At 36.8% G+C, this 24,522-nt stretch overlaps 3 protein-coding genes across 4 annotated transcripts; all 3 read left to right on the plus strand.

The window, feature by feature from the left end:
* The first annotated feature begins 477 nt into the window (after nucleotides 1–477).
* On the plus strand, nucleotides 478–9,920 carry htatsf1 (HIV-1 Tat specific factor 1). The gene is made up of 10 exons (XM_081355255.1): nucleotides 478–603; nucleotides 3,381–3,545; nucleotides 4,335–4,518; nucleotides 4,773–4,820; nucleotides 5,025–5,179; nucleotides 5,736–5,899; nucleotides 6,041–6,137; nucleotides 7,860–7,949; nucleotides 8,063–8,200; nucleotides 8,867–9,920. The coding sequence occupies exons 2-10, from the start codon at nucleotides 3,381–3,383 to the stop codon at nucleotides 9,131–9,133; spliced, it is 1,308 nt and encodes a 435-aa protein (XP_081211381.1). The 5' UTR covers nucleotides 478–603; the 3' UTR covers nucleotides 9,134–9,920.
* LOC308684150 (uncharacterized protein) lies at nucleotides 9,607–15,444 on the plus strand. 2 transcript variants are annotated; one of them, XM_081355256.1, is made up of 4 exons: nucleotides 9,607–9,738; nucleotides 10,842–11,026; nucleotides 11,108–11,503; nucleotides 14,815–15,444. In XM_081355256.1, exons 1-4 carry the CDS (start codon nucleotides 9,656–9,658, stop codon nucleotides 14,856–14,858), a joined length of 708 nt encoding a protein of 235 aa, XP_081211382.1. In that variant the 5' UTR covers nucleotides 9,607–9,655; the 3' UTR covers nucleotides 14,859–15,444. The 2 variants fall into 2 exon arrangements, with proteins under 2 accessions (XP_081211382.1, XP_081211383.1); XM_081355257.1 differs by having other exon boundaries at nucleotides 9,629–9,639.
* Nucleotides 15,445–19,327: 3,883 nt separating this feature from the next.
* On the plus strand, nucleotides 19,328–22,892 carry tmtops3b (teleost multiple tissue opsin 3b). Its single transcript, XM_081354590.1, has 4 exons — nucleotides 19,328–19,884; nucleotides 20,765–21,093; nucleotides 22,046–22,276; nucleotides 22,358–22,892. The coding sequence occupies exons 1-4, from the start codon at nucleotides 19,530–19,532 to the stop codon at nucleotides 22,586–22,588; spliced, it is 1,146 nt and encodes a 381-aa protein (XP_081210716.1). The 5' UTR covers nucleotides 19,328–19,529; the 3' UTR covers nucleotides 22,589–22,892.
* Nucleotides 22,893–24,522: the final 1,630 nt, after the last annotated feature.

Genomic DNA, 24,522 nt, shown 5'->3' on the forward strand with positions numbered 1-24,522 from the left:
ATATTTTACATTTGCTTGTCTTAACCTTTCCTGTGGTAGGATTAGTATATGAAAACAGTTTGGTAATACCAAGAGCCAGGGCAGGACTGTCGGCTCTTCCCCGTGATGCATCTCCTGCCACAGGAAGTGGGCTTGAGTTTCCTTCAAGGCCATGGAAGAATGGATTCAACACCGATATCTATTCCAAATAAATGTGACTGTTTTTTGTTTGTTGCTCTGTACTAAGGCACGTGCTTTTCTAGAAACTTTCAGTTTTAAAATGACATTTGGCTCTTCAGAAAAATAAATAAACAAATAAACATGTTGAAAACAGATTCCTCAAATTATATCCTATATGCTGTACTTATCTTAAACGGAAATTATGTAAATGTATGATTTGTTTGTAAAAATGTGGAATGACCTGTAAGTTTCCATAATAAATCTGCAATAAAGTCTAAAAATGGATTTGCATGAAAATCGTAAGCTTCCTAGTACTGAGAGAAACCTTAAGGCGGAACTACACACAAGCGCGACAGTTGCATTCCGGAAGACGTACAGTGTTGGACATGCGCGTTACCCTCGGAAGTGCAACATTTATGTTTTGTAGGCACGGCATTGGAAAAGGTGGGTTGTCTTTTATATATTCTTAATTTAAACATTAAAGCGGTGTGCATTTTGTTGTTCGGCTCATATATTAAATGTAGACCGTGCTGTTTTTCTAAATAAGCCTAGGAACAGTTGTGTTGTTCACCCGTCAGATCGGCATAAGCGGATTTATGTGGGTTGGTTAGTTCTGTCTCATCCAGGCCCGGACTGGCCATCGCGAGTACCGGGAGAATCCCCGGTGGCCTGGTGACTAGTTTGGCCCGCTGCCCTGTATTTATTTAATATTATCTACAAAAAAAATTATTATTTGATATTATTGCCTGCTCATTGTACCACAGCGAATCCGGCATTCGATAATAAATCATGAATCTACTAGTCTCTGGCAACGCTACGGTTCGCCTCACGTCCACTTTGTGCCTCCGTTAAACGGTTTCGATTAGAGTAATCAATGCGAGGGGCTCGAGGATGGAGAAGAAGCGGCCAGATGGAGAAGTGGACAGTGGCGCCTCCAGGACATTTTAATGGGATGGCCAAAGGGGGACAGTAAAAGTCATAGGCTGGCACACTAAAACAACGGGGGGAAAGGGCTAACCTGCATTGATTTCGGTATCTATTTATTTTATTATACTACTTAAGTTTCTTTTATGTAATTTGTCAGGTTGATATGCAGATTAAATTACATTCATAAAACTAGGTAGTATGCACATAAATCACATTGTTTAGCAATGAACTGTAAAATACATTTATAAATTCCTGTGTAAATACATTTAGCTGCTATAGGAGTGATGCACCGACATGAAAATTCAGGATGCACATGTCTGAAAACCGACACCAAAAATGAAAATAAAGTTTTAATAATAATCAAGTGATACATCAAATGTATTTAATAACCAACACTCAAAAAATACAGAGTTGTAAAAACATTAAAATTACACGTAAGGCATTTCTTTTATATCAACTTTTTAATAACAGAATTATGTTTCTACAATTTGTTGGTGATTTAAACAATGGTAGTAATAGCCTAACTTATTTTCATGACAGATTTAGGCCTATTTAAAAATAATAATAATAATTAAAAATAACCTACATTAATAAATTAAATGATGAATGATAAATATGTAAAAATGAATGAACAGGTTAAGTAAAAAATAATCAATATGTAATCTAAAGCAGATATTTATTAAAATACTCCCCTCTAGAGTAGGGTTGTGCCGATAGACGATAGTATCGTGTATCGACGATAGACAGAGATATCGCCGATGGCAGATGCCTTTGACGATATCAATACGATAATTGACAAAATATTTAATGAAAATATTTTCATTAACAAAATATTTAATGACAGTAAAAACACTAAAAACAGTACAATTACAAAATATTAATTATAATAATAATATCAATAAAAGTATATAGGCCGCCTAGGCCTAATACAGTCTTTAGTAGGTTACACGAAGCATCTGTGGAACTCTGCCTGTGAAAATCACAAGCAACTTCAAACTTGTTTAACAAGAAATATTCTTCTATTTTTTTCACTGTCAATAATGTAAGTCCACAAGAGAAATATTAAGCCAGTAAATTAAGATGCTGTAGCCTACCGTTATATCCACCGTCGTCTCTGAGAGAACGCGCCGTTAATGCAGCGAAAGCGCAGTCCGTTTCTGCTTTCACTTTCAGGGAATGAGCGCGTTTACATGCACGTTATTAACTCGATTATGCTGAATAAACTGACAATGCATGTGGTCATGTAAACGGATTAACCCATTTTCCTTTATCAGAGTCAAGTAATAAGTAAGTACCGATCGACTTTTAGATTTTTGCCTCTGATTTCTCCCGGCATTTAAAACCCGCGTTATTTGGGCTTATTGAAGTGCGGTGCGCATAAGTGAAGTGCATCCAGACAGAGGAGGACATATCGCAGACTCCGACTCTTTCTTGACCCAATAAATTAAAACGTGTTTTCATGATCTCGTGCAGAAGCAGCCTACAGTCAAAATACTGCAGATCTGTAACGGCATGAGAGGATAATGTGTGTCCGTAAATTTCCCGCTGACATGTTGAAATATACAAGAATGGTCAGATACAAGAATGATTAGGATCTTTTTTTTTACCTCACTATACCAGGAAATAACCTGATTTAGCCTATTAATAAACACTCCACCTTTGCTAGCAAAATAGAAAAAGATTCTCATTTAAAACGAAGTAATAAAACAAGCAAATTGATGAGTAAATAAGCAAGTTAATAATCAAATAAGTAAGCCCCGCCCCCCTCACGATAATATCGTGTATCGCCGATCTCACAGGCTGACGATAGGACGATATGAAAATGGAGCATATCGCGCAACCCTACTCTAGAGTTTTTTTTTCTCTCTCTTCTTTCTTGTTAACTAACGAGTTATGGTCATTGAATAGATTTCCTGATGTACATTGTTTACAAGCTGTTTTAGTTTATTCCGGTGTTTGAAAGTCACTGCTTGAGCGATTACATTAATCATTTTTACTATAATTTCTACAGTAAAAGTAGCAAAGTGCATTGTTTAGTGAAGTTTTGTTTCATCCATCAACTAAAAACTGACCTATTTCTAAAAATTTACTGAGTTACAGCAAGTTAAAAACTTTAGGATGACCTGGTGAATCTACAAAATGCATCTCTTTAGAAGGGAAAACATAGTGAACTTTTGTGCATTTTGTCCGTTTTTTTTAAGTTCAAAGCAATCCTCATATGAACCCATCAGTATGGCCCTGTCCCAAATGGCACACTTCAGTGAAATATCTCCATCTTGTCTTTGTTTCTGTAGATGAGCGGGGACTCGGATGGTAATAAAGAGTTCCACGAGCAGCTCCGTTTGCAGCAGCTGTATGAACAGAAGAAAGAGGGTGGAGATGATCCATTCACATACGTCGACCCAGAAGACGGCACTGCGTACGACTGGGACCATGAAAAGAGAGCATGGTTTCCAAAGGTCTCCCATTACCAAACAAAATACTACAGTTACACAATGTCTGTTTTAAAGGGATAGTTCACTTTGAAATAAAATTTTGGTATGTTTTAGCTTACCTCAAGGGCATCCAAGATGTAGGTGTCTTTTTTTCCGCAGTAGTTTAAATTTTTATATTTTTAGGTCAAACCGTTCTTGTCTGTCAGTCGTATAATGCAGGTCTATGGTCACTGTCTCAAAGAGCATGCACAGAGTCCAAATTAAAACAATTCCCCGTCGTCCAAATTAAACAATTCCCCATCGTAAGTACACATTGATGGCCTAAGACACGAAACGAGCGGTTCATTGGAACGAAACCGTAGCCAAGGCGTCATCTAGTGTATATATCTATACCCGCCCGCGCCCTCAGATCACTTGGACGTGGTTGTGTTCAAGAGGTAACGATATAAATACTGTTCGTTTTCTCACACAAACCGCTCGTTTCGTGTCTTAGGCCATCAATGTGTACTTACGATGGGGAATTGTTTAATTTGGACGACGGGGAATTGTTTTAATTTGGACTCTGTGCATGCTCTTTGAGACAGTGACCATAGACCTGCATTATACGACTGACAGACAAGAACGGTTTGACCTAAAAATATCAAAATTGAAACTACTGCGGAAAAAAAAGACACCTACATCTTGGATGCCCTTGAGGTAAGCTAAAACATACCAAAATTTTATTTAAAAGTGAACTATCCCTTTAATAACCCGATCAGAGCTGATTCGCTGTAAGTTCTGCATTAAAGTTCATGTTATTTGCTTTCTTTATAGATAAATGATGATTTCATCGCAGCATATCAAGCAAACTATGGATTCAACGAGGAAGGGGCCCCTGATCCGTCTGCTGCGGCCCCTCCCGCCGAACCAGAGGAGCCCAAGAAGACGGAGGAGAGCTCGGACCAGGACAAAACTAAGGAAGGCGCTCAGAAAGGAGAGAAAAGAAAAGCAGACCCAGGTTAGATGATATTTATAATCATTTACCTAATAACTGCTTTATAGATTAACTAATTTAATAATTGATGATCTTTACAATGTCAACACTGAATTTACTTCAGCTGATCAGCCGAAATGCATTATTTTTCTGTTATCACTGTTAAGCTGCTTTGACACAATCTGTATTGTATAAAGCTCTATATAAAACAAGGTGACTTGACATAAATGTTTTGTATTCTTCTAACTATATTAACAAATATGTATTGTATTTTACAGGCTGGTTTGAAGTTGAAAAGGACAAAAACACAAATGTTTATGTGACAGGTAAATAATGTCCTCATTATTAGATTAGATTAGATTAGATTACTACATGTTTTTAATATAGCTAAATATCATGTTGTAAATACTGGTATGACTCCCTCTAGTGGCCATATCTACTTTTTAAATCAGTTGGTTGGTTTAAATAAGAACTGATAATCAACTATTCCGTTCATGAAGTGTTTTTCAGTGCATGTGTCTTTCTGCTAGGTCTTCCTCTAGACATAACTCCTGATGAGTTTGTGGAGATTATGTCCAAATGTGGAATTATCATGCGTGATCCTGTCACAGAAGAATATAAAATCAAGCTCTACAGGGACAAGGATGGGAACCAAAAAGGAGATGGACTTTGCTGCTACTTGAAGGTTGGGCATTATAACATTATGATCATGTGCATGTAAATATTCTATATATATTTCATCTAAAAACACATACACGTTTGACGTGCAGTGTTATTTTATTATTATTTATAGTATTTATTATAATTTTGAATTAGTCTTTATTTGTATAATTTCAGTTTTTATTTATTAGATTTTAGTTTAAGCAATTCTGTTATGTGCTTTTGTCATTTTTATTAGTTTTTTTTTTACTCTTTCGATTTGGCTTTAATTATATATATGTGTGTGTGTGTGTGTGTGTGTGTGTGTGTGTGTATGTATGTATGTATGTATGTATTTTTATTTGTAGTTGTTGTGATTTTTAGCATTTCATCTTCGACCTATATTACTTTAGTTAGTTGTTAGATTAAGTTGTTAGATTAAGTTTTTCATCTAATATTTATATTTAATTTGATCTCAGCTTGATTTCAATGAGCAAATACTATTTTGAATAGTTTTAGTTTTAAAACGGTTTAACATGCTTTACATGTGTGTTGTTTATATAATTTGTAGACAAACATTTTAATTTGATTATTCCCTGCAGAAAGAGTCTGTGGCTCTCGCCGAGCGGCTCTTGGATGAGTCTGAGATTCGGGGCTACCGACTGCACGTGGAGGCAGCGCGATTCGAGCTCAAAGGGCAATATGACGCCAACAAGAAGAAGAAAAAGAACAAAGAGTACCGCAAAAAGCTCCAGATGCAACAAAAGTACAAACTTTTTCTAGCTGAATCCTGTGTGGCTCTATGTAGTCAATTCTGACACATAGTGCAACAATGCTCTGCTTAATCAGCATAATATTTGTTGTGTTGCTGTAGACACGACTGACACTTGTCATTTATGATTATCAGGCAGCTGGACTGGAGGCCGGAGAAGGCCATGGACGCTCGCAAAAGGCATGAAAAAGTTCTCATCATTCAAAACATGTTTCATCCCAGTGACTTTGAGGTAAGAGTCAATCTCAGAACATACCGACACACCCAGAAGAAACACTTGAACATATTGTAGATGTTTTTGAATAGACCATTTTGTTGGCAACACTTTACATTGAGTGACATCTGCATGGAAAAGAGCATTTGTAAAATGTCTTTTGCTGCAGCTGAAACCAGATCTACAGAATTTTCTTTTTACAGCACAGAATGTGTTTAGCCTTGCACTGGTATTCAAGATGTGGAAAGTTAATTACAGAAATGCTTTTGGTCAGGAACAGTTTAGAGCTACTGCATTGTTGAGTTTCTCTGTACCCGTGAAACGTCTCTGCGTCAGAGCTCAAGGCAGGTTTGTCTGCATTCCTGAAGTAGGTGCAGCGTAAAGGCTCAGAGAAGAGCAGGAATGAAGGTGTGGATCCGTAAATCTAGGATCCTCATTCTTTCTACATCTTTTAATTGTGTTTAAGAAATGAGATTGATACTAAGATTGAACTAAAACTATGTTTTTGATTCAGCTATAAATAATATAGGCCTCAATTATGGCTAATTTAACTAGCTACCATTCAAAAGTTTGGCATCAGTAAGATTTTTTTTAAAGAAATGGATACCTTTATTCAGCGATTAAACTGATTAAAAGTCTCAGTGAATACTTTTACATTGTTAATTTTGTATTTCAAATCAATGTCATTTCTGTAATGGTGCTGAAAATGCAGCTTTTCCATCACGGGAATAAATTACATTTTAAATTAATTAACATTTTTTTAAGTAAGTTATTTTAAATTGTAATATTATTTCACTACTACTGTTTTACTGTATTTTATCAAATAAATGCAGCCTTGGTGAGCAAGAGCAAACTTACCAACCCCAAACTTTTGAGCAGTAGTGTATACGACCCCATTAAAGGAGAACTCCGGTCAATTTTAACATTGAGCTCATTTTTTTGTCAATTTGGAGTGCTGTCAATACAGAGAACAATGACAAAAATCGGTGTTGCCTACACCGTGTTATCCTCTTTTTAAAATTTGCACCCTGTTGACTTCAATGGGGCAAGTACTAAACCTGCTTTTAGCCTCTTAACATCCTTGATGTGTCATTACAAGTGCACAGCCATTGTGAGTGATTCCTTCTGAGTGAACACGAGTGGATCTTTGACACATCAAGGATGTTAAGAGCCTAAAAGCAGGTTTAGTACTTGCCCCATTGAAGTCAACAGGGTGCAAATTTTAAAAATAGAATAACTCGGTGTAGGCAACACCGATTTTTGTCGTTGTTCTCTGTATTGACAGCACTCCAAATGTACAAAAAAATGAGCTCAATGTTAAAATTGACCGGAGTTGTCCTTTAATCATTTAGAAACTCCTAATCACTCTTTATTATTACTACTATTTTCACATTTTTTTTAAATAATAGCAAGCGATCAAAGCATATGAAGTAAGATTAATAGGAATTGACTGCAAATGTTAAACCATGTTAAATTGTAGCTTCTTCAAGAGTGTACTAGATTCCAGCTCTGCACACTCTGGACATTTAAAACTTCAACAAACCTCATAAAGTGCATCCTGGGATGCTTTTTAAACATTTGAAAAGGGTTCACGTGTATTTTAAAAAGCCCATTTCAACCTTTTAAGCCTTTAGATCAAACAATATTTTTTAAGATAATGAAGAATATAAATGTTATCAAATGTGTCCAAACATTTAACTAAAAAATGTGTTGAAGAGCTGCACCATATGTGTCATGCAGGAGGATCCTTTGGTTCTGAATGAGTACAGAGATGATCTGCGGACAGAATGTGAGAAATTCGGGATAGTGAAGAAGGTCATTATCTTTGACGTAAGTCCTTTTTTACTTCTGTCCACAATTATTATGATAACTTAATTATGTTTACACAACTTTTTTTTGCTATTTCTTATGCTCAACTCTTTGCTTTCTTCCATTGGAAACAGAGGCACCCTGATGGAGTGGCATCCGTGGCTTTTAAGGAACCGGACGAGGCGGACATGTGTCAGGCGGCTCTGAATGGACGCTGGTTTGGAGGGAGGAAACTATCAGCACAGCCGTGGGACGGTGTAACTGACTACCAGGTAAAATACTCAGCCTGTTTTAAGTTATGAAGAATTTTAATTTGCTACAGAGTTTACTTCCTCGATCTGATTCAGGAATTTGCTGAATCACGAGAAGTGGGCATTGCATACAAAACCGAATGTGGGTTTGCTAAAACAGTCTCTAAATAGCTATTTGGCTGTTAATTAACATTACAGTCTGCACGGCCTACATGATGTCATCAGAAAAGGAAAGTTATTACTTGGACTAAACCAACACAAACATTTTTTATTTTGTAATCACATGCACAATTAGATGTATAGAGATCTATATTAAGAAAGTTAAAAGAGTCAGTTTCAGGGTCAGTATAATTGACTAAAAACTAAAACCATTTAAAAGAAAAATGTGTTTCTTGAAATGAAATAAAATAAATGATAAAAAAATGAATAAAGTTAAGTGTCATTTAGTTTAAAACTGAAATAAAAGTTATTAAAAACTATATAGACATAAAAAATACAATCTAATAAAAATAACATACACAACAAAAATACTAAAACTTTACATTTAAAATGAAATATGAATAAAAAAAAATTGTTACTTGAGAAAATAAATGTTTAGTGAAATAACATTATTTGAAAACTTAAGTGTTCAAATCGGTTCTATTTTCTTCTGCTTTTTTGCCTCACTTTTTGGCTCTGGTCACACAGGTTGAGGAAACCTCACGAGAACGAGAAGAGAGACTGAAAAGCTGGTCCTCTTTCCTGGGTGACGGATCTAAAGCGGACCCTTCAAAAGCAGCAGAACCACAGAATTCCAGCACACAAGAAGCGGCAGAACCGACTCGACAGGAGGAGGGTACAAACGAAAGCGCCGCAAAACCACAGGAGGGGAAAGATGAGGAGGAGGACAAGGAGGAAGGAGGAATGCTGTCGACCGATAGCAGTTTAGCAGGAAGTGATGATGAAGATGCGTAGATGTGGAGAGAAAACAGAACTTGTTTAATGTCTCTTGCTCAAACATCTCAACACCAATATACAGTGGTTTCCACGACATGCCAGTGCATTTCACCATTTCAAAATTTGTGGGACAATGATGGAAATGTAACTGCAAATAATCATTTGTGTGATTATCACTTTCCTTCATGCAAATGTGCGTCACTGTCTGAATCATTTTTAACTTCTGTTAATAGTTTTATAGTAAAAACACATTTTGTGACCTCTTCATTGTTTCTTGCTTTCGTGAAAAAGACGTTTCTTATAAACTTTGCCACAGAAAAAGTTTTTGGTTTATAGGAACAAAAAAAAAAACAAGCCCAGTGTAATTCCGTGTAAGCGTAATGACAGCTGTGATGTTATCTGTTTGAGATGACCTTGTTCAACTCGCTCGGGCACATTTCTCAGCGCACAACCTCCCGCACAAAGTATCACATTGGTTTTGTTTTAGTGCGATCGGTGGCTGGATGTGCGCTGGATTCAGTTCGGTAAGCAGCGTGTTGAATGTTTCGAGGATTTGATTTTTTTCTGAATGCTGTTGAAGTCCTGTTTCAGTTTGAGGAAGGAGTGCTTACCTATTTAGAAATGTGGGTTTCATCTTTGTCTTTTTTAAATCTTTTGCTGTTCTCTGTTTATAACTAGTCTGAATAAGAGATTATTTATATGAAATAGGTAATTTCGTTTGTTTTTCCTCAACTATTTTGTTGCACTGTCCAGATTTCTATCAAATAAGTAATGTTAACATATTAATAAACTGTACTTTGCCGTCTCAAGCTACATTCATACATTTTAATATACACTACTTTTCAAAAGTTTGGGGTTGGTCGATTTTTTTTATGTTGTTGAAAGAAGGCTCACATTTATTTAATTAAAGTCATTGTAAAAATTGTCATATGAAATAGTACAATTTAAAATAATATTTTGATTTTAATATAATTTAAAATTCTATTTATTCTGGCAAAGCTGAATTTTCAGCATCATCACTCCAGTCTTCAGTGTCACTTGATCCTTCAGAATTCATTCTAATATGCTGATTTGGAGCTCACAAAACATTTCTTGTTATCAATGTTGAAATCAGTTGTGCGATCATGGTTTTATTTTTGTGCAAAACATGATACATTGTTTTTCAGGAATTTTGATGAATAGAAAGTTGTTTGTAAAAGAAACATTGTAAATGTTTTTACCATCACTTTTGATGATTATAAAAAAAAATCGTATTGACCCCAAACTTTCAAACCGTAATATTGGATCAAATTCATGCCTTTAGAAAGGCACCAGGGTCGACAGATTTACAGTTTCATTTAACAGTACAAGCGTTGTGCACAATGAAGAATTACACATTATCACTTAAATGCTGATATTTACATCCATTAATATCCACTTCATTTTCCTATACAAAATCATTGTAACATGGTTGACGTCGTAAGATTTTAAGTGGAGAGTTTATTTTTGAAAGATTGGTGTTATTACAGTGTTAACCATTTATTTATTTTAATGTATGGGACAGTAAATTGCTTTAAAAGGGGAAATACAATAGGGTTGATGCACAACTTCATTCTTTTTATGATTAATAAATTAGAATAAAGACAAAATGCTAGATTTGTTTCAATGTTAAGTACTCCACATATGTACATAAGGGACACAAATGAAACCATTTTGTAAAATAATAAATATTGTATCCCTAAGTCAGGATGATGGAGGGCAGACTGTTAGAGCACTCAGAGGAGTGTAAAGATTCTCCTCAGCTGTTTACATACTATCAAGGTGATATCAACACTGCCGTGGATGAGCACTTCTTCCGTGCCCTGAACAAAGCCACCACACCAAAAGACCTCAGCACTAAAGCCAAGGAAAGCAATAGGACTCCCAAATCTGGTGTGTTAATGGCAGTAAATCTATCTATATCTATCTATCTATCTCAATCAATCATCTAAATATATGCTTTTCCTATCCCAGATGCCCGCCTATCATCACCATCACCATGGGCTTTTCCTGGTATAACATCTAAGTACACACACTCTTCTGGCTCCTCAAAGTTGACCCAATTGACATCCATGGACGCCACATCTCCATCCCAGGGAGTTATCGTGAATCCCTCAGGACTATCATCCTCATCCTCCCTCTGGCCCTGTCCACCCAGACAGAGCACAGGCTTTGAACTGCCTCAAGTACTCTACCAACCGCCCATGGCTGTTGAGGGCAGCGCCAGCTCTTACCTGAATCTGTTACAAATGGATCGCCCAACAGGGGGCAACATGATCTCGCCCTTCTCAAAATCAGAGACCAGACCAGAGTGGAATTCTGGGACGGCCTTTAAAGATGTGTCTGGAAGCAGGATCGGCCTAGATTCAGGTACTGCAACTTATGCCATTGCTAACTGTTCGTTCACAGATGCATCTAATGCAAGGGTATACGTCGTTAAGTAAGGGATAACAGTGTGCCGTTCTATGATCACAAAATAAACCAATACAGGTGATTAGGTCACCCTTTATAACCCTGAAGGGGTTTGTTTTGTGATAATGCGATGCTAAATGTACATTATGTGTTAAATGGCTACTCACCAAAAATTAATAAATAGGCCTGCCGCCTGCCTACATAGGCACGAAATATTGATTTCTTTTTTAATGGATTTTTGCAGTACTGTTAATTATTTATCTGTGCACTTCATTATTTGTTTTTAAATCCATGTGCTGTCATTGTGCAATTACTCTTAAGCATGCATTGTCCCTGTAAAAATAAACAATAAAGTAAAATAAAGATCCTTGTTCACACGGATCAGTGAAAGCGACTAAAAATGTTGTATGTATGCCAGGCCAGTAGTTGGCGCTATAACTTTGTAAAGAAACACTAAACACCTATATACTGAACACCTACAGGCATGTGCATGATCAACACTATCTCACGACCAATTCGTACGAATTCGTACGAGTGATAAAAAGTTGGCTAATTCGTATGAATTCGTACGACATCACTCGTACGAATTTGTACGATTTATCTAAACCAACGTGATGGGTAGGTTTAGGGGCGGGGTCAGGGGTAGGTCATTCGTATGAATTCATACGAATTGGGCAATTTGTAAAATATGTACGATTTAGCAAAAATCGTACTAATTCGTACGAATTAGCCACCTCGTTCAATTGTTAAGAATTGCCGTGAGATCAGGTTGGCATGACGTCACCGTTTTCACAAATTTGTGTTTTTGTAGTTTACGCTTAAACGATAACTGTATCGTTTTCAAAAACTTGGACTTTGAAAACCGTTTTCAAAAGTTTGTGTTTTCAGGACCCAAAACGCTGATATCGTGTAAATGTATGGCCAAAATGCACAAAAATGTTTCAGTTTTTAGTTGAAAATTGTAGTGTAAATGACCCATTAGAGTTGTGCAAATTTAAAACTATTCAGTCATCATCTGTGTAAACTACAAAAATGCGTATTTGCGAAAACGGTGATGTCATGCACATTTGTATTGTGTTCAGTCAATAGGTGCATAGTGTTTCTTTACAGAGTGGCATCGCCAACTACTGGCCTGCCATACATAATACAGCATTTTTCGTCGTTTTCACGGGTCCGTGAACGGGTTGAAACTGATATATATTGATGAAAAATGTAGTTGCTTTAAATGTGATTGTCACTTCTCAATCTCTGAGTAACGTTAGCTTTTTTAAATAATTACTTTTTCTAATTTCATGACTGTTAGAAAAGTATGTTCTATATATCGTTAGCCTCATAGCATAATTGCCTAAGAAATAATTAAATAAAAAATTACTTAGGCAATTATGCTATGAGGCTAACAATATTACTGTTGTATTATGTATGCCAGGCCAGTAGTTGGCGATGTCCCTTTGTAAAGAAACCGCTAGTAGGGATTTATGCATATTCGGATGCAGCTTAAAGTGTAAGTTGCAGGTTAAATTTTTCACGAAGATAATGCAATGTGTTTATTAAACATAAAGATAAGAACTGCCCACCATTGTTTTTTATACCAAAATGCTGAATATAATATGAAAAGTTGGCACTTTTAACAGTGGTTTTAACCGCTCCCGCTCCCTTCCACTAGATGGAGCGTGACGTCACAAGAGGAACTCACTAGTAGAGTTACCGGCATAGTCATAGCTATAGATGCCTTACATAACTACAGACAAGTTGGTTGTATGTTTTATTTGATAAAAAAATTATGGATAAAATAACTCAACTGTTAACATACTCGTGTGTGCTGACTTCAAGGGGACCGTGATCCTGCCTGAAATGAGAATAAGCTATTCGCAAAACAAACGGGTTCAGGCACGTCAGATCAGCCGGTGTAGCAGTCGATTATGTTCCCTATCGGAATTCCTGTTCCCTTAATGCAATCATACTACAAATCATGCGTAGTTGCCGAGTTACCATGCGTACCATTAGAACTGAATACGAGCAAGAAGCAAATGGATGTACGGGAAGCCAAAGGTTAAAAAAGGATTGTATTTTTTCCCGAAATATAAGCGTTTTTTATTGTTTTTATTTTTTATTAGCTAAGCGAGTTTTCCCCCATCTGTCAATTCAATCCAAATTATTTATTTTCAAATTTAAAACGTTATTACAGATTTCAATGTAATATTTATTAAGGTTTATTAAGTTTTATTAATGCTTTGACGCATGCGCTGTCAGCAGACACGGCTCGTTCAGGGGGAACAGGAATTCCGGTAGGGAACAGAATCGACTGCTACACCGGTCGCGGGTCGAGCTGCTCCACTAAACTAAACGCGTTCACCTCACGGCAGCACACACTCTCCACTGCTGATAGCCCACACACACACACAGTGATGGGGACATCGATCTCTCTTTTTCTTTTCTGACAATAAACATCGCTAATTAAATCGTGAGAAATTGATAACGCGTGGACTGAGGAAGGGTATTACATGACGTTTGAGGCGTCGATGAGACTAGCGATTGCGCCTGACGTGCATCTCTAACGTGCAGCTCTGATTTGGACTGACTTAACGTTACTGTAAGTAAATAATGTCTTCAGTCGTTGTCCCTCCTTGCTATTCTACATGACGGCAATATTTTGAAAAGACTTGCTTGTTCTGTTATATTATCCGGGTTAAGTTTGCACCAGGCTAGACTTGCTCTAACGTAGCTAACGTTACTCACCGGGACACCTGGCTAACCCTCCACTCATTCTCCTCACACCAAGCATTAATAACTCTTTGAGTGCCATGGCTCCCCTCTCTCACGCCTGACCAGTTAAAAATTGTAGGGCTGTGGTCCATAAAGAATTTGATGGTTTCCCACATCCTCAGTCGTTCTCCAAATAGCCATAATACAGTAGGAATCTAGCAGAGTATGGGTTGCGAGTTCCTCTTGTGACGTCATCACCCAGTAACTGAAAAACACGCTACGTTTGAAGAAACCCTAATAAATGTTATTTTAACGCATTTTAAGACAGAAATAATTAAATATATACATATAGAGCACTTTAATTTACACATTAATTGGCTGTGGTGGTTAACCTGCAACTTACACTTTAAAGCCACAGTATAGAATTTTTCTCCACTAGGGGTCGCTAACCTCTTTACAATAACAAAGGCGTAGTTTGATGACGCAACATTTGCTAAGAATTAGTGCATTTGTTTACTCTGTTTGTTTATGTGGATAGATTATTTGTATTATTTTGTGTTTTTCAGGTGTGCCTGTCTCAGAAATCAATAAGGATTTGTACTGGTATTGAAGAAGAGATTTCTGGCTTTACAGTATGACGAAAATACATTTTCAGCATAAGACTGCCTGTGTTTACATTATTATGTAAGCTTAAAAATGCTTTTGGACATTCGGTAAAGTGACTCGAACCATTATATTCATGGTGTCAGACATTCCTCAGAGATGAATGGCAGTTAATTGCTTCTTTTAGCCGTGAGCATGTGAATACGCTTATAATAGGATACAGGTGAGAAAACCTGATTGGAAATAGTTCACTTCTCTTAGCTGGATGAATGAGGAAGTAAAGTCTATTTATATGATTTGTAATACAATCATAGTTTTACTAAACTTTCTTTTTGTATTATATGCTGTTTTGAAAGTTCATATTTTTACTGTAAGCCGTAAAAAAACTGTTGTCATTTGACAAAAAAAATAAAAATATTTAATATAGTTACTTTTCTCTCTGAAAAAAAGTTCCTCACTTTCGGGGACCCTTCAAAACTTCATGTACAATTGTTTAAACTCTTTAGAGCAGGTTACACAGAAGGAAAAGCATAGTTCATGCAATGCTGAAAGTGACATGAGCAAACCAAAAATAAATTTCCTCTAAATTGTTCAAATGTTGTTGAATTTCTTTACAAACCTGTTTTCTTAAAACCGTTTCACACTTTTTTTTCACTCAGGAAATGATGTATTTCCCTGACACAGTCCCTCACTTTTGATAAATGAGTATGACAAAACAGCTAAAGGCTTTTTTGATGAATTTCCTCAAATATTTCCAAGAATAGTATACAGTAGTCTATTTTCAGAATGATTAGACATGTGACCATTTGTTTAATAAATCCCACATAAATATAGTCCTTTTGTATCTACTTTACACATTTACATACTTTTTAAACAAGACGTTTGATTTTTTGCAGGTCAGAATGACCTGTCAGAATTATGAATGATTTTGATTTTTTGACAGTCTGTTGTTTATTAGTAAATTAGACTTATACGTTTACTTCATATTTACTTTTTTAAAGGCAATTTACTGATTTTCAAAGACAACTGCATGCTCTCTCTGCTCTGCGTGTATTCAGGGGATGTGGGGTATGGACATACACGAGGACAGCCTTTCACGCTCACTTACTCCCACATCTCCGTAAAACTGCAATTACTGCTAATAACACATTGGGAGACTCTAGGAGAACAGAGTCATTCATTTGCCTGTCCACAAAACTTAAAGGGGCATAACTATAGAGAGCCAATGAATGCAACTTTGCTTATTTTTCAAAAATTAGAGCAAAATGATAAATAATTTATCTTAGGTCAGCATATTAATAACTTTGAACATACTAGCAAACATATTAGATACTATAGAGGCAATTTTTATTCTCATATTGTGACAATATTGTCAAAAAAATCTATGTGTTCATGCTTTTTTTTCTGAGCAACAATGGTGGAAATGTTCAATAGCTTATTTTGTAACCAAGACTTTAAAATATGTGACTATGCATAACTATAAATATAAAATCATTAAGAAATATTCACTACTGTAACATTTAACTCTATGGTTTGAGAATGAGAATCGTTATAAGAAGGCTTTTAACTCTCGGGTTCAATCAGTGGTTTATAACCCCAACATGGGATTTCTTTTTCTTCTTTTTTTTACAGTGAGTGCACTATATTCTTGCTTTGTGTGCTTTTCTCTTTCCCATCATCCTCTCACATCCCCAGAGTGTGTTAATGAATGGGAAAATACAATCTGAGATGTTCTCAAAGCATTTACCCTATCAATAAAGATTTAAATGAACACTAAATTAATGATCTTATCATTTGATTTAACTGTTAGCAGTAATCTCAACCATGCTATATGAAGCCTAGTTGTTTTTTTAGTAAGCATGCAACATTTGTAACCCATTTTACTAGCATAATGTGATGCAAGTACAAATGAAACAGGATTCAATCTGCAGGCCAGAATGTAAATTTAAGCAATGGAAATTAGATTTAGAAAGTAAATTAGTTTAATTTTGACTAAAAAATGTGGAAAGCAATGCTCATCTCACCGCAAAAATGGGTACATTATAGTGGACCAGATGGTGAACTTTTCATTTCGACATGCTCACTATTCGATTATTGATGCCTTGGCACATTTTAAGTTCTCTCCCATCTGCCCTAATTTTCCTGCTCTCTTATGAAGTAAATAAATCAGGCTGATGCCTAACCAAGTGGACAACAGGGGCACATTAAATCTAAATCTGTCATGTATTCAACACATTTGAGAAACAACCGAGAAAAACTACAGACTAATTTTGTTGCAGTTTACTGAATTACAGACTGACTGTTAAACTGTTTACTTCAGGAAATGACCAGTGCAGTTAAAATAGTTTTTCCTCTAATAAATGAACTATGAAACTAAATATCCCAATGACTAGATAATGTCTGAAACCTTTAGAGATGTGAGACATTCTCATACAGTATGTCAGTCCTTATTAATAGTTCCCTTTTTAGACAGAAGACCCTAGACCTATATAGGTAGGCCATGCAAGGGTATTGTGGCAAGCCATGTTTACCTTTATTTCTTCAAACTAACTCGAATATTTTTATACTACTAGTATTTATTTTTTAAATAATTTATAAAATGCAGTAGTAAAATGTGTATTTTTCAGTTTAACCAAATAAAACAAAATATTCCAAAAGTTTCTATCTTACCAGTATCTACTCCAAATGAATAGCCTATTGAACACTGCAGGTATTTATGACCAGCCTGGGTTTCCCCATGCTGCCTTGTGCGCAGCGCGCTTTAATTCACGCTGCTAGGCAGCCTGGACACCATGGACCAGATTTTCCCCTCAAAAAGGGAACCAATCACAGAACGGGGAGGGAGCAGCAAGACGATGACGACGTCTATGCGACACACCGAACCAGTTTGCTATGGATCTAACATGGCAGCAGACGCAAAGTTACCTTTCGATGCAGCCTTAGATAGTGTTCTAGTTTAGAACGCAAGTTTATTTCGTACGTCATCTGGTATAATTGAAACGATTGGCTATGAGCTACATACAGGCGCATTTGATAGACATTCGTAGTAGTGCCCAATAAATGGCTCTGGGCATTCGTAAACCACGCCTCAAATACGAGAAAATTAACATGTGGTTCCCAGACCACGTCTCAATGAGACGAGGTCTGACGTTAGCCAGGCTAATTTATGACACTAATAGGCCTATATATCCCATTTGTTAGTAGTCACATATCTTATCTCACTAATTACATTTGCCTTTTTACTTGTTATGTGTAATGATTGAATGGCGACCTATAGTTCAACTGCAAATCTTACTACACTGTTAAAAAAAAGTACGTAAAAATAGGGCACAGTGTACTATATAAATAAGAACGTTTTTTTATTTCCTTTTTTTTATATATATACAGGTGTTTTACCTGTATCTTGAATTACGCATTTCAGTGTTGTGTTTCAGCGTTAACAGCCATTTCTGTATAATGACAGGATGTCCTGGCAGAAAATTAGGCCTACCAGGCTATTTTCCGTTTCTATCTTTTTTTACAGTATAGAATTTAATAGTGAAATTCAACAATAAAAGGCCTGGGGCCTCATTTCTAAAACTGTGCGTAGGAACCTTACTAATGTGCGCCCGAAAGCCAAAAATGGTGTACGCAAAAAAATATTCAGACTTATAAAACCGTGCGTACGCCAGAACCTGCGCAGAATTCACTTTATAAATCCCAGTCAGCGGAATATTGTGCGTACATGTGTCTCCACCCGAAATAACCATATATGGCGCTTACAACGCCTAGTTTTACTATGCAGATCCTCATCTACATATCATTTGCATATGATTATTCATCCACGTGATAACTTAAACGTTATCACGTGGATGAATAATCATATGCAAATGATATAAACGTACAAGAAACATTACATTAATACAAATCAAGTTGTCTATCCTTGCCTTGTTTTTGAATAGCCTACATAAATCAAATAGTGTAAAATACATTTCAGAGAAAGTTTTTCTCAATCTTTTCCACTTGCCGAATTGTATTTTTAATTGATTTATATTTTTAATGGAAACAGATAGGCCTTGGGCATTATTTGCACGAAACTATTTTCTCTGACAATCTGGTATTATCATGATAAGCAATTATCTCTGTGGTTAAAACATTAAAGCACGCCACAGGAAAAGTGTTCAAAACAATCGCATCCACAACAAATATTTCTAATGATTGAATTTAAAAAAAATGTTGTAACTTCAGTAATGATTTCATGTTTAAGTGTTTAACTCTGCAATGGCATATTTAATATAAATGTTTATATCAGAAGTATTTTATTTATTTAAACTGTTATTTGCGTACGCAAGCTTTATAAATGAGGCCCCTGGTCACTACTGGATTTCTTACCAATAATTAAAAATATATAGTAGCCTAGAGACAAAAAAAAAATCGTTTTAAGGAATAAATGGTTTGCCATAGCCTACTTTGAGGATACGCGCGCGCGGCGCGCTTGAGTGGCGTTTATGCCGATAGCTGAGAGATTAAAGACGGGAGGGTCGCTCTCTTCTCCTGAGGAGGGGGGCACTAGAAAGGCGATAATGAACGGGATCTGTGGGTCTACGGGGTATTTAAACAGTCTGAGAGTGCAACTAACTTTCCCATTCTCAAACTTCTCCATTCCTTCATACAGGTGTGCTCTATTCAGTCTATTATTATGGTTACTGTCCGCTATTGTATGTTCCTCAGAGAGTCCTTAGAGAACGGCAGCCAGCTGGACACACCGACTCCAGATCAGCCCGGATTCAGCCGCACGGGACACACTGTAGTGGCCGTGTGTTTGGGAATAATCTTCGTTTTCGGTTTCCTAAATAACTTTCTTGTTCTTTTGGTCTTCGCCCGATTTCATGTCCTGAGGACTCCTATCAATCTGATATTGCTGAACATCTGTGTGAGCGACATGCTTGTTTGTATTTTTGGCACACCTTTAAGTTTCGCCGCGTCTGTAAACGGCCGGTGGCTGACGGGAGTTCACGGCTGCAGGTGGTATGGTTTTGCCAATGCAATGTTCGGTAAGACTGAGATTTAATTAACTAATTTATTCTACATTATACTGATAATTTAAAAATCGTAATGATTATCCTATCTATAACTGCACGTTATTACATTGAAAATATACATTCCTGGTGTCGGTTCATTTCAGCATGGTTTAGTAGGCTAAGTCAGATTGGTTAATTATTACAAATAATTGGTTAATTGGAGTTTGCATCATTGATTGTTGTTATATTACCCTGTTTATTATACTGTGAAGTTGTTTTAAAACCGTATTTTATTAAAAATATATAAGGATGGGCCTCCCTTCACCCAAAAATGTCAAATTCTGTCATCATTTACTCACCCTAAAGTTGTTCCAAACCTCTATAAATGTCTCTCTTCTGCTGAACACAAAATAAGGTTGAATAATGTTTGTAACCAAACAGTTGTGGGGCAGAATTGACTTCCATAGAATAAATAAAATAAAATAAAACATTATGGAAGTCAGTGGTGCCCCACAACTGTTTGGTCACCCATATTCTTCAAAATATTTTATTTTGTGTTCAGCAGAAGAAAGAAATGTATACAGGTTTGAAACAACATGAGGGCGAGTAATTTATGACAGAATTTTCATTTTTGGGTGAACTATTCCTCTAAGGTGTCTTGACATGATTAGTCTATATGTTTTTAATCCACTAAAAAGAACCACTTCATAAGAGTCATTCGTTTGGGGATCAGATTACACTGATCGTGCTGTATATTTGCGTAAATGTGGAGATGTATAGATTTGTACATGGTTTAATAAAAGTTCAAAAAGAGAATTTGGCAGCAACTATGGTTATCAAGGTAAATTAAATAAACATTTAGTTGATAATCATATAGGCCTAATTGATTTGTCTCTTTATACAACATTAACAGGTATTGTTTCACTGGTATCCCTCGCTGTACTGTCATACGAGCGTTACAGCACCATCCTCTGCTGCACAAAAGTGGATGCGTCTGACTATAGGAAGACCTGGCTCTTCATCACAGGCTGCTGGCTGTACTCTCTCGCTTGGACATCGCCACCACTCTTCGGCTGGAGCAGTTACGGTCCTGAGGGTCCCGGCACCATCTGTTCAGTCCAGTGGAACCATCGCTCCCCAGAAACGACTTCTTACGTCATCTGCCTCTTTGTCTTTTGCCTGCTCCTGCCTCTTCTTCTCATGGTCTACTGCTACGGGAAGATCCTCATTGCCATTCATGGGGTGAGGGAAGAGTGAAAGTGGAAAAGGTTGAAAGAGAGAGAGTGGGAGTGGAAGCAGTGATTTTGATAAAGAACTCTCTTCGAGTAAGACTTATCGATCTTTCTAGCCAAATGTTTGTTCATAAATTAAGCATTTTTCATGCTGCTGTCCAGAACCAAAGTCCTTTTCACAGGGTTAGTTCATCCAAAAATAAAACAATTGTGTCATCATTGACTTACCCTCATGTCATTCCAAACCCACAAGACTTTTTAAATGAAATCTGAGAAGTTTCTGTCCCTCCAGTGAAAGTCTACATAACCAAAACCTAAAAGATCCAAAATGGAAAGGAGTTGTAAAATAAATCAATTTAAATTTAATGGTTTAATCAAAGTCTTGTGAGGAGATATTATTGCTTTATATGATGAACAGATTTAATTTAGGCTTCTATTGAAATATAAACACACTTACATAGAGTGCATCACACATTGTAAACAGGAGATTGTGCCTGTGTCATGTGAAAAGCCTAAATTAAATCTGTTCATCATATAAAGTGATCATAATCTTCACAACACTTGGATTAAACCACTTGATTCATATAGATTCATTTTGCGATGCCTTTATGAACTTTTTTGGATCGTCTAAGTTTTGGTTACCTGGACTTTCAATGGTGGGACAGAAACCTCTCTCTTAATTTGTGTTCCGAGGATTAACCAAAGGCTTATGGGTTTGGAATGACATGAGGGTTAGTATATGATGTCAGAATTCTCATTTGGCTATGCACAGCTGGATCAGATTTGAGCATTTTAGCAAATTCTTGTAGGCCTTAACAAACATAAAAAATAAAATGCTTTAAATTCTGTCAAACATTCTGGGTCATAGACACCATGTGGTGTTTCAAACCAGACGCAAATGTACAGCTTGATGCTGTTGTTCTTGAAAAGCAAACCTCAAAGCATGTCTCCTCACCCCACAGGTTGCTAAGATCAATCAGACAGCTGCGCAGAGGAGGGAAACACACGTGCTGGTGATGGTGGTTTCCATGGTGTCCTGTTACCTGCTCTGTTGGATGCCGTATGGGGTCATGGCATTGCTTGGCACATTCAGCGTTGGCATTGTCAGCCCCACAGCCAGCGTTGTGTCGTCCATACTAGCAAAGAGCAGCACTGTTTTGAATCCCATCGTCTACGTTCTGTTCAATAATCAGGTATGTGCCTCTTATAGGTGTATTTGTTTCCTCATTATCCTTATAGACTTGTATTACCATCAATTCTGAATTCATTGCCAGTTCTACAGGTGCTTTATAGCTTTAGTAAGATGCGGTCCAGAGCCTCCAGCCCATCTCACCCTTCACACTGAAGAAGGTGGTGCTCAACAGGACTGCATCCCTATGGGGTCATATGGTGTTACTTCTCCACCTGATAGCCCAGACAAGTTTGGGACCCCCACAATGACCCAAAGGGCTTCACTACAGATAGGTAATAAGACTTTGGTTCGTGTGGTGCAATGTTCTCCCTGAAAGTGCTGGATATGAAAGCACTATCCATGCAAAACCATATTAAGAGACAGGAAATAACATTGTGTGCATTTTTACTGCCATATACATAACTCATTGTGTGTTTTATAAGAAATATCTCATATCAAAGTTTTGTTTTTGTGCAATGATGATATTATTTAATTTGTTTTGCATGAAAGTATTGCCACCAGGTGTCAGTATTTGTTCAAACGTGAAACAATGTAACTTGGGCTTGGCAGCATCTAAAGGTCATGCCTATGATGTGCAAAGGTATGAAAAAAATAGAAGTATTAGGATCTTTCAGTTCATACTATCTGAATCTTTGAGTATATTGTTTTTGTCAAGAGTCGGTCAACTAAACCCACTTACCTATTTAATACAGGGATTGTGACTATAATCCAAGTAGTACCCATAATGTTACACCAGAGATGTTTTTCTCACAGAGTATTTTAACTTGGCAAATGACTTTAATTAATCTAAAGGTCTGAATCTTTCATTTTATGTTTCCACTGATTTCAGTGATCTCTTATTATCAACTTCTCAATGTTTTTAAAGGGATCCTATTATGCTTTTCAACTATTTTCAACTTTACCTATTGTGTAATGTTGCTGTTAGAGCATAAAAAAGATCTACAAGGTTACAAAGCTCAAAGTCCACTCCAAAGTGAGATATTTTATTTAACAGAATCCACTTTTCAAGAACCACAACGAACGGCTTGTTTGGACTACAATGTGATTTTTTTCCCCAGATCTTATGAAGTCACAATGTTACTCATTTAAATAATCCGCGCCCACGGAATACACAAAAAAAGGGGGCGGAGGCCTGGCTGAGCTGATTAGAAACGATGAATAGTGTTGCTGCCATTATGTCAAAGAGATGCCTTTTTTACCCCACCCCGGTTCTAAAACACCTTTGTTTGACCTTCTTAAGGCGTTGTCATCTGTTGACGTACGTTGTACAAGCAGAATGTGGCGGATGCGGTTGGTCGGTATGGTATTAGTCCCGCCCCTCCTCCACTGTGATTGGACGGTTGGGTAAAAAGTGACAGTGATGAGGGCTGCATTTTACCAAAAGTTGAACATTCTTCAACTCTCGGCGACCTGTAAAAAAACGGCGAACGCTCAGCGCTTCAGCGTGAAAAAGACGATCAGCGCCTCGTTACGCTCATGGCGTTTTAAAAACGCGGCGCACCCATTGAAAACAATTGAAAAAACACGCCAGCCGCGTGAAAAAACGCTTTGGTGGACACACGGCCTTATAATCCTAACATTTATCTCTGCGCTGCACATTTTATGGAGAACTTGTTTTCTGTTGCTTTTGTAAGCTCTCGGACTTGTAAGATGGTTCACTGCTCCTTAGGAAAATTAACTATGGTTTTGTTAACAATTAGGCTATTCTTTGTATTACCTTAGTTTTCCGACAAAAATCGTATCTATAATGCATAAGAAATGCCATATCCTTAATATTTACACTAGAGCAGAACTCACAGTTATGGAGGGGCGGGACATTTCCTGAACAATCTGTGCCAATCACGACACACTGGGCCACCTAACCAATCACAGCTCATTTCGTATTTCGGAAGGAGGGGCTTTATCTAAACCAGAACTATAAAGCACGTTCAAGACAGACTTGGGAGAGAGGTGCTGTAATCATGTAAAATGTGTGAAAAAGAATGTGTTTTTTGAACAATCAAGCATGTAAACATATTCTAGTACACCCCAAACACAAAATCAATACTTTGTAAAAGGGCATAATAGGATCCCTTTAAATTTATATCGGCCCCATGAACTTAAATATTAACAATTATGAGAAAATGTCTCATGTTCTCATAATTATGAAAGAGTTGGTTACCACTGAATTTTGTTAAAGTGAAATGTGGCATGACCTAAAGAGATTTCAGAAAACCACATAATTGTATAGGCTCATTTGTCTGGAAA

The sequence above is a fragment of the Scardinius erythrophthalmus genome, assembly GCF_964197995.2.
Source record: "Scardinius erythrophthalmus genome assembly, chromosome: 23".
In the NCBI taxonomy this organism is placed as follows: domain Eukaryota; kingdom Metazoa; phylum Chordata; class Actinopteri; order Cypriniformes; family Leuciscidae; genus Scardinius; species Scardinius erythrophthalmus.

Excerpts from the sequence above, each read along its gene's own strand:
- tmtops3b (XM_081354590.1), top strand. The coding sequence starts at position 19,530 with ATGGTTACTGTCCGCTATTGTATGTTCCTCAGAGAGTCCTTAGAGAAC. Across the intron at positions 19,885-20,764 it reads TTTTGCCAATGCAATGTTCG|GTATTGTTTCACTGGTATCC; the intron begins GTAAGACTGAGA and ends CAACATTAACAG. Across the intron at positions 22,277-22,357 it reads ACGTTCTGTTCAATAATCAG|TTCTACAGGTGCTTTATAGC; the intron begins GTATGTGCCTCT and ends ATTCATTGCCAG.
- htatsf1 (XM_081355255.1), top strand. The coding sequence starts at position 3,381 with ATGAGCGGGGACTCGGATGGTAATAAAGAGTTCCACGAGCAGCTCCGT. Across the intron at positions 6,138-7,859 it reads TTCATCCCAGTGACTTTGAG|GAGGATCCTTTGGTTCTGAA; the intron begins GTAAGAGTCAAT and ends TGTGTCATGCAG. Across the intron at positions 7,950-8,062 it reads AGAAGGTCATTATCTTTGAC|AGGCACCCTGATGGAGTGGC; the intron begins GTAAGTCCTTTT and ends CATTGGAAACAG.
- LOC308684150 (XM_081355256.1), top strand. The coding sequence starts at position 9,656 with ATGTTTCGAGGATTTGATTTTTTTCTGAATGCTGTTGAAGTCCTGTTT. Across the intron at positions 9,739-10,841 it reads GTGCTTACCTATTTAGAAAT|GATGATGGAGGGCAGACTGT; the intron begins GTGGGTTTCATC and ends TCCCTAAGTCAG. Across the intron at positions 11,504-14,814 it reads CAGGATCGGCCTAGATTCAG|GTGTGCCTGTCTCAGAAATC; the intron begins GTACTGCAACTT and ends TGTGTTTTTCAG.